General features: G+C 29.9%; 2 protein-coding genes across 2 annotated transcripts; one reads left to right on the top strand and one right to left on the bottom strand.

Moving 5' to 3' along the window:
• Positions 1 to 614: 614 nt before the first annotated feature.
• LOC108859599 (ethylene-responsive transcription factor ERF023) lies at positions 615 to 1,481 on the bottom strand. The gene has a single exon (XM_018633510.2). It carries the CDS (start codon positions 1,432 to 1,434, stop codon positions 868 to 870), a length of 567 nt encoding a protein of 188 aa, XP_018489012.1. The 5' UTR covers positions 1,435 to 1,481; the 3' UTR covers positions 615 to 867.
• Positions 1,482 to 8,658: 7,177 nt separating this feature from the next.
• Positions 8,659 to 10,172, top strand: LOC108857480 (cyclic pyranopterin monophosphate synthase, mitochondrial). Its single transcript, XM_018631469.2, has 3 exons — positions 8,659 to 8,816; positions 8,963 to 9,600; positions 9,970 to 10,172. Exons 1-2 carry the CDS (start codon positions 8,691 to 8,693, stop codon positions 9,572 to 9,574), a joined length of 738 nt encoding a protein of 245 aa, XP_018486971.1. The 5' UTR covers positions 8,659 to 8,690; the 3' UTR covers positions 9,575 to 9,600; positions 9,970 to 10,172.
• The last annotated feature ends 132 nt before the right edge of the window (positions 10,173 to 10,304 follow it).

Raw genomic sequence — 10,304 nt, 5'->3', positions numbered from 1 at the left:
TTATAATAAATAACTAATAATTATAATGACCTAATAAATAATTTAGTTATCAAAATAGATTTTAATAGAAAATTAAATAATGTAGCTCAATTTTATAGTAACAGTTTTTTTAAAACATAAGTTCAAAATAGATATTATTTTTGTGTCCAAATTACATTTTATTTTGTTTTTTAATTTTGCAATTCATGTTGTTAAACAAAATTAAAAAAATATTTCTATTTTAATAAGATAGAATAATTTTGATTTGGATGGTGTCCTAAAATAATAATAATAAAAATAGTCATTTCGATCAAAGAAATTTCGAACCATGGATTATTTGTTCTGCGTCCATGAAAATATTTTTTCTTTTTCAAAAACATATCCAAAACTAACACTTTTTTTAGTTATTTTGGATAGTTTGCAACTTTAGTGTCGTTAAAATTAATGTTATTTTCTTTTTTAGATAATTTGGATAATTTAAAGAAGTTAATATTTTTATTTATTGATTTACATGATATATTGATTGGCTATTAGAGGGATGGTAAATTTAAAAATTCGCCCACCCTAGAAGATGAACTTAAGATTTGTTCAAATAACATCAACCATAAATCAGACATCAGATTAAGCTAATATCATTATTACTTATGAAAGGAAATTTATTTGAAAAAAGTGTACCGAGAACACACGAACGTTTTGTTTTAGAGATCGTACAAACCTGATAGTATCTATATATAAATATATTAATCACGTAAAACAATAAACTAGAGTCAAATAATAAAATGCATAAAAAATATAATTGCATGCATTTAATCGATCTAGCGGAGACAATAACAGATACAGCGCACACGTATAGCGAATACGCACAACACAGTCGACAACTACATGCACTTACAGACACGCCATGAACTGATACTCTCCATCCACCAGCCACGTGGCATCATCTCCAGCAACAAAAGGCTCCGGCGACCATCCACATCCGGTTATCATAAGCTCTGGAAGCTCTATGCCTTCCCAGAAATCATCTCCGTCACCGATATTCGCCACGTCATCTCCTGTTTTAATGATCTTGACGGCGTTGGCTGCTTTGGCCGCCGCGACTTGGATATCTCTGGCCGTACACGTCGAGGGGCGAGGTAAATCGTCGATCTCGTCGGGGAAGTTAAGCTGAGCTTTTCTTCCTTTCAGACAAAGCGCCGCCACGTCGTAAGCTTTAGCTGCCATCTCCGGCACCGGAAAAGATCCGAGCCAAATCCGAGATTTCTTTCGGGGCTCTCTGATCTCGGAAACCCATTTTCCCCATCGACGTTTGCGAACTCCGTGGTACACTGGATGCCTCGTCGTCGAGAAGGTTTCTCTACCGCCTCCGCTGCAAGATTTAACTGCAGTAGTAGCCGCGGCTGTTAGTTCGTTGTCGGTAACTGGTGGTGGTGATTGTTTCATTCTTTTTTCTAACATTTATTAAAAGAGCTTGGGAGGTTGTGATGTGGTTAGTCACACACACACTGTAGTCAGCATTTATAGTCTCATACTCTCATCCAATAACCAAAAGCGTTACGGGTCCCATACGAATTTACATAAGTGACCTCCAACATAGTAAATTTTAAATCATCGAACTTCTTTTTCTTTTTATAAAAAATCACAGAACTATTTTTTTTTTTTATCACAGAACTATCTGACTACGGCCGATTACTTTAGCTGATGAAAAATGAGTGCATTGTTAAAATTGTGAAGTCAGCGACCACGGTATATTGTGTTCACATATACAATATGGATTGTAGTCTGCCTATGGATTGTTACAGCAATTATCGGAATCAAATCAAACCAGTATTACATAGTTTTGTAGCGGAAGTGATTATACTATCGCATAAGAACAAACATTTTGAACATGATTTATTAATGTCCCCAGTAATAAATTCTATATGTCAAATTGAACCAAAATAGTGTATATGTCAGATCTCTGTCTCCTATCATACGGGAGTGGTGGGGAGAGGTTTTCAATAGCTTAAGGTACTGGCGATGTCCTATCATATACGTCTGTAGTTAAGTAAGATTAGAGTGATGCCAAAAAAAAAAGTAAGATTAGAGAATAAATAATACAGACCACTATCTTCTCAGATTTCGTAATCGACATGCATCTCTATATTATACTTTAGACAACGTAAAAAGCTAAAATATATTATTTTTATTTTATTTTGAAGAAAGGCTTTGGAAAGCTAAAACATTTTTTTTGTAACATAAAAAGCTAAAACATTGATCGCAGAAAAAAACTAGCTGGCAACTTCTAACATATTAGAAGAAGGAAAACAAAAAAAATTCTTGTTGTTTTCTTTGACAAAAGAAAATATCTTCTGATTTTCCGTCCAGGTAAATTATGAACTAGTTAATATCTTCTGATTTTCTGTCCAGGTAAATTATGAACTAGTTAAGTCTAGAACTTGTTATCCAAAAAAACGAAAAACAAGACCCAAAACATGCTAATCACCATCGTTCAAAAAAAAATATGCTAATCACCTATTGACATATACACATAACATCAACATTATTTTTGATAATTCATGGTTTAATCCTTAGGAACTGGGAGATCATGTAAATATTCTAGTAGCCATGAACTAGGTAATCTTAGTGTAAACGGATTCGAACTCATGTTTCATAGGATCCATGAAACACGTACACGCCTTGCTATTAACATCTTAAAATTTTTTTAGTGAACATGTATATATATATTATATAATTTACTCCAAAAAATCCAGGAAAACCTCATGTTATATTTTTTCTTATTTTACTTGAGATCGCTTTATTAGGTGTAATTGTTTAGTGCATGCATGCCATTTTCGTGAAAACATATCTACAAAGAACCCTTATTATTAACTTTATGTTCATTCATATATCCGAGCAGCGCATGTCCACAGAGGTCGCTATTTTTATAATAGCATTGATGACTTTTCGAAGGGAAGGGGACCATAGTCTAAACTCTATAGTCTATAGACTCTATACCACTCAGAAACTCTTAGAAGTTTTATTTTAGGATTTTACTTGCTATTAAATTTAAAGTTACGTACAAACGAATACACCATGATATTCACGGCTATTATATCAGTAATTCATGTCATGAACCTATTTATAATAAATAAAACATATACGGATTTCAAGAATAATATGACTATCACAAGAAAAACCACGTTTTCGTGCGGTGATTTATTGACATAAAAGGGCATTTGATAAATATCACCTGAAGTATATGGTCTGTTACAAAAAAAAAGTATATGGCTTCACTTTTTAACCAATCACGTCTATAAATAAAAAAAAATTCCACACATAAGAAAATATTAAAAGTTTCTACTCTCACTTGGGATATAGCGAGCAAGAGGAGTTACAAAACACTCTTTCTTCAGTTCTTCTTTCATCAGATCATTTACGGCTTTGGCTTCACTACCAATTAGAGATATAAAATCAGTTTGTCTCAGTTTACAAAAAAAAAAAAATCAGTTTGTCTTTGACCCAGAAAAAAGTCAGTTTGTCTTCCGGTGCTTTCTTGAAACAATTTCAACACTTGTTCGTATTTTAAACAGGAAGTAACTGAATTACAGCTGTGTGCGTGTGTCTGTACGACGTTCTTTTTTCCGATGAGCTATAAGTTATTCTTTTGTTTTCTTTCATACGATGAGCAAGTTTGGTGGGTGCCTTTACCTTTCGTGAGTTTTTGCTAGATATAAAGTAAGTTTTTTATGATTATGTTTTGGTTGGTACCAAAAAGGTGACGATGATGGATTTTGTAGAAATTGAATGCGGAGTTCAGTTTTGACAAAATGAACATATACAGATTTAATTATTAACCGTGGAGAAGCCGATATGGGATTAATATAAATGATTGGCATCACTGAAAAAAGAAGTACACATATAGAATATCCCTTAGTTTTCAATGTTATTTACACTTCCATGCAACTGATATTAAATAATACTTCATATTTAATTGATGTCTTTTCCACTTTAATTTAATGTGTTTTCCAAAATTAAATTTGAATTAAATACACAATTAAATAATACTTTCAATTTTAATGTTTTGTCTTTTTCACTTACATTAATGTGTTTTCTAAAACTAAATTTGAATTAAATACACTTCATTAACTTCTCAATTAAATCAATGTCAAATTCAAAAAATACATTTTTATTGGACAAACAATTCATGGAAATTATAATATCAACTCTTCATTGAACAAATCTGAACGAAAAAAAATATTACCAAATTTGAACCGAAACTAGATAATATCCAAACAGATTTACCATTTTGGTATTTAGAGAACCATAACTAAACATTATCCGAACAAAATATTTCGGATATTCTAATGTATTTAAATCATATTTATATACTTCAATATGTTAGCTATTTTTCGAGTTAATATCCAAGATATAAGCTATTTTAAGTTGTTTAAAATATTTGAAATATAAAAAATAGTCAAAAGTAAACATCTAAAGTAGATAAAAAAATAATCAAAACACCAAAAATACTTAAAATATATATTTATTCTTCATCCAAATATTCAAGTTAAATTTATTTTAGTTTTTAATTTAGGTACTTTAGCTTACATTACTCAAATTTACATGTTATATATTTTTTTAGATTTAAGGATATTTAAAGATATATAAATTTTGAAAATTTAAAAATAATTTAAACGGGTTATCAAACCCGCAAAGATCCAAATCAAACAGGAACCAAATTTTATAAATACCCGAATAGAGTTAGAATCTTTAAACTCGAAAATCTCAAACCCGAATAGATTTTAACCGAATTCGAGTGGATACTCAAATACTCATCCCTATCTTAGTCAATATAAAAAGATCAAATATTATAAATATACTATTTAGTATAAATAAATAAAAACTAAAACTGAAAATTAATATCCGTGCGATCGCACGGATCAAGATCTAGTTTTCAATTAAAAAGAAAACAAAACAAAAAACTTTTTGTTATCAATGAAGAACATAGTCTATGGTTTACACAAATATAATTACGATTACCCGGTACATCAGCCCGGCCCATTCTAACTCTAATTGGACTATATATACCATTAGAAAGAAATGCTAACTTGTTATGCTTATATCCCCTTTTTTTTTTTGAACAACGTTATGCTTATCCCCCTAGTTTTTCTTTATGCATGTTAATAATGAAGCATATTGTTGTTTAGCAAAACAGACATATACGGTGTTTCGATTATTGTGGTGCGAGAGAAATCAGAATAATAAATAGCCTTTTGGGAGAGACAGAAGAAGGTGAGTAAGTTTGTGATGAAGAACCTACTATTTTGAATGGGGTTTCTTCTAGTTTCGTCTTAGTTTTTGGTTATATACCTGCAGTAAGTATCCTCCGGACTACGATTTTATAAGAAGTACTATTGGCATTTTCAATACATTAGCATATACTCGTTTTTCAAATAATAGGCCCGTTGCCAATACTTTGTTACCTTCTTCACTGATAAATTTTTGGTTTCCAATTATTTTGTAACCTCGGGCACCAAAGACTTGCAGTGTAGCCCTAGTATGGTGAAGTGAAGCTGTGAGAACACAAAGGAAATGCAATAAAAAGATACTGATAATCACATTATTTGAAACTATGAGAATGAAGAGTAATATGGTGAAGTTTGACGATGATTGCAAATTATATATGAAAAACAATTTGACAAAGAGCAGTTTTATAAAGGAAAAATAGATCAAAACGTGGGATCAAAATTCTGAGAAAGATTAGGAATATAGATATTTTGAATCACATAGAAATAGGAGATGGAAGGAAAAAGTTTCAATTGTTTTTTTAGTTTTTATTCGCCATACGACTTGTCTACATAAGAGCTTTATTTATTTACTCAAGTTCTTTGATAATTACATACCTCTCATAAAATATTTTTTATTATTTTAAAAAAAAATATTAATGTAATTTATAATTTTTTCAGAATTATGATTTTTTATTTATTCAACAAAATTTTTTTTTTTATAAATTTTGTTTCATGTCTATTACTACATTGTTGAATATAAGTATATAAATCCATTTGTTCCATATTACTTGATGTTTTACCTCAATGCATAAAATATTAAGGAAACTTTTTTTATTAAACGTATTACTAAATTAAAATTTAAAACTAGTTTATTTAATCATAAATAAAAATAATAAAAATTCAATTGGTTACACATTTTTGATAAAGTCAAAGTTACATAGATTTGTGCAAATATCAATCTATTATGAAAAAACAAAACTTCTCTAAAACATCAAGTATATTGAAACGGAAAGAGTACTAGTCTATACATCTGATTTATCTAATCACTAGGATAAGACCTATGCTTTGTGCATAGTGAACTTATATAATAAAAATTAAAAATATATAGTATTGACAAATTAAATATGTATATGTGTTTGTATTAATATGCATACAGTATATTTTCTTTATATAATCATCTATATATTGGGCTTAGTATTTGAAATTGTAATTGTGGACTGAAATCTATTTGAGTTTATGATGAGTCTGATCGATTTGAACTTAAAATTTTATCACCATGTTTATACCTATAAAACCGTAATGTGGTCATCAAGTGATTTTTTATTACAAAAACAAGTTATACAATTTTTTAATATTTTATTTTAACATCACTGAAAACCATTTTAATGGTTTTACCATTCTATTTCCAAAATCGAAGGGCTTCAATTGGACGACTAAATTGATGCAGCTCATTTTCTTGCTTTAAATAGTTAGCTGAATATATATTTAATTGAATATTTATTAAATAAAAATCCTTATTAATACAATTTTATGATCATTACATCTTATTATAAAAAATAAATTAAGCCATTAAACACAAAATTTTCAAAGTGATATTTTAAGATTTCTAATAATTTATAGTTGTTTAAAAAAATCAAAATATAACATATAAGAAAAATATATTTTTATTATATAGTTAATTTGATTGTTTAATATCTTTTAATAATATAAAAAATCAAACAAAAAGAGCTAATATACAAAATGTTATCAAATATTTATTATTCATAATCATTAATTGTCATATATACATTAATTATATTAGGTAATTCCGTACCTTTTATTTAAGAAAAGTGCAAGAATATTCTTTTGTACACTATTTATAAATTTGATAGTTAGTTTAATAAACAATATAATATAAATTAAGATGGACCAACATACTTTTCTAAGAATTTTGAATTTCATACTCATGGTGACATGTGAGTACGAAATAATGTTGTAATGTTTCTCAATTAATATATAAGGGAATATATATATAGATATTATTTAATTTGAATATTTATTAAATAAAAATCTATATTAATACAATTTTATGATTATTTGTATCTTGTTATAACAAAAAAAATTAAACCATTCATCACAAAACTTTCAAAGTGGTATTTTTAAATTTCTAATAATTTATAGTCGTTTAAAAAATTCAAAATATAACATATAAGAAAAAATCTAATTTTTTATTATATGGTTAATTTGATTGTTTAATATTTTTAATAATATAAAATCAAATAAAAAGAGCTAAGTTACAAAAAATATTATCAAATACTCCTTCTATATCATTTTAAGTGGGGTTAAAGGTTTTTCACAAGGATTAAGAAAATACAAACTTTTATGTGATTTATCTTGGTTGTATAAAAATATCATTAAATAATACTATTTCAACCAATTAAAAATACATTATTTTCTAATTGGTCACAGATTTGAAATGACATTAAATTTTATCTAGATTAGTGAGAGCATCACTTATTTTGAAACAAAATAAAAACCCTTAAAACTCACTTATTTTGATACAGAGGGAATATTTATCATTCAAAACCTTTAATTGTCATATATATGTTAATCATCTTACGAAATTCTGTAGCTTTTATTTAAGGGAAGTGCGGAAATATTCTTTTGTGCATTTAATCTTTTTGTTTTAACTTAACATAACGTCAGTTGTTTCTTTTAATAATCTACTTTGAAATTAATATCGAAGAGTGGCCATTTAATTGTCGTATTAAATCTCGCTCGGTATGAAAATTATAAGGTTGGCGAGATATGCATATAACATTTAATCAATCCTAGCGAGTTTGTCTCAGTTGCCTTTAGACCAACAACTTTTCAATTATAATATGGAGATGACATATCACCAAATTGCTATGCTAATTAACTGACACCTAAGAGAGATATTTTTTTAATTTTTACAAACATGTGTGGTTAAATCTTTTCAAATGTTCCTCTATTAATATATAGGGAATATGTTTTTTTTTTTTGAAAAAAGAAACTATAACTATAATCTTACAGCTAAAATTTATAACAATAAATTTTACGGAAACAATAAAAAATTTACAGCTAAAATTCTACGGTAAAAATTTTAAGCTATATTCATTACCAATCGGCTCCTATTATTTTTTGATTGGTAAAAGTTTGTAAAACTCTGCTGTAGGCTTTTACTTTAAAAATTGAAACTACAATCATCATGATTGGTGAGGATCAATGATTCTAAAAAAAAATAAAGATAAAAAACATACAACCAAAACCAATCATCACCAATGTTGTTTTTAAATTGTACCAGGCTAGAATTTCGGTTATTTCGGGTTAAAGAGAACCATTAGCTAATCTTTTCTTTCCGGTTTAGTAGAACCCTACTTTTATGCCTCTCTCTCTCTCTCTCTCTCTCTCTCTCTCATTCTGTTCTGTCTTTTGTCGTGAAATAAAATGTTTTCGACGCTCCGACGCGCCATGTATCTCCGTCGATTGGCTGTGATCTCCCCGAAGAAAAGGGCCTTCAGCAGTAAAATTTCCGAAGAAATCGATCTCCGAGTATTGAATGAGCTGAATCAGGTTTTCTTACTCTCTGTAATTTAGCTACAACTAATCGTGTTGAGAGAAAACTAAGTAGATCCTGTCTTACTGCTTTAAAGTTCGTTTCTTTCTCCACAGATTCCCACATCTTCGTTGGTTTTGAGCTGATCATCATCGTGTTTCAGGAAATGCAATCAATCTTTGGAGCTGAACCTCCTGCCACAATGGACTACCCTGAGTTGAACTCCAGTATTGGATCTACAAAACCGGAGAGTTCTAGGCAATACGAACAACCTGCAAAAGTGGTTACCGATGATATCTCTAAGCTGACACATGTTGGGGTCTCCGGGGAAGCTCAGATGGTGGATGTTTCTTCAAAGGACAACACTAAGAGAACCGCATTGGCTTGCTGCAAAGTGATTCTAGGGAAAAGAGTTTTCGATTTGGTCTTAGCCAATCAAATGGGGAAAGGAGATGTTCTCGGAGTGGCCAAAATCGCTGGCATCAACGGAGCGAAACAAACCAGCAGTTTGATCCCATTGTGTCATAACATTGCTCTTACGCATGTTCGTGTTGACTTGAGATTAAACCCTGAGGATTTCAGTGTTGACATCGAAGGAGAAGCTTCTTGCACTGGAAAAACAGGAGTTGAGATGGAAGCTATGACTGCTGTATCAGTTGCTGGTTTAACTGTTTACGACATGTGCAAGGCTGCTTCCAAAGATATCAGCATTACAGATGTCAGGCTTGAACGTAAAACTGGTGGAAAGAGTGGCTATTGGTCTAGAGGCGAGTGAAAACACTTGTCTCCGTAGCTATGGAGGTTAGCTTTTTTTTTTAAAAAAATCTTGGGAACATTAAAACCTCTCATGGAACTTGTTATAGTCAGATCATTACAATACATTTAGGTGGATAAGATATCATAATGTGTATATCTGATCATCATCATAATATAGGAATCATTAAACAAGTAGACCGTCACGGAATGTTTATTTGATTCTCATGTGGGATTTTTAATCTTTCCGTATGCATTTTTTTCATGCCACCACCATGTAATGATGAGTGAGCACTTAGTAATAGTACCATGAAGCAAGAAGTGTTTCTTCTCTCTTTTACATTTGATCTTAAACACTATGTTCTTTTCTCCATTTTTTATGATCTCTAGTTGTGATTTCTTTTTCTCATTCTTCAGTCACAGATTACGCGTAGACAAAGCCATAGCTAGCCTTGCCTGGACCAAAAAAAACCGTCTTAAAAAGATTTGGTTGATGAACCAACCGGTCAAGTACGTCTTGTGTATTTATGTATTTATATTTGTACCACTTCATCTTAAATTTTGACTACATGTGGTTTTAACTACCGTTTTTATTCCTAGTGGCATTCCGATATTCAATATTGACCGTGCGGCGACTTAGGTTGACTTGCAAAAGATAAATTTACATTTAAAACGTTCATAAATAGAAACAGTTACCGATTAATTCGTTCCCTCTCACAAATTCTACCCTAGAGTTAATTATACTTTCACCT

The sequence above is a fragment of the Raphanus sativus genome, chromosome 5 (assembly GCF_000801105.2).
Source record: "Raphanus sativus cultivar WK10039 chromosome 5, ASM80110v3, whole genome shotgun sequence".
Taxonomy (NCBI): Eukaryota; Viridiplantae; Streptophyta; class Magnoliopsida; order Brassicales; family Brassicaceae; genus Raphanus; species Raphanus sativus.
Note: the sequence above shows the minus strand (reverse complement) of the source record. Positions and strands in the feature narration are given on the sequence as shown.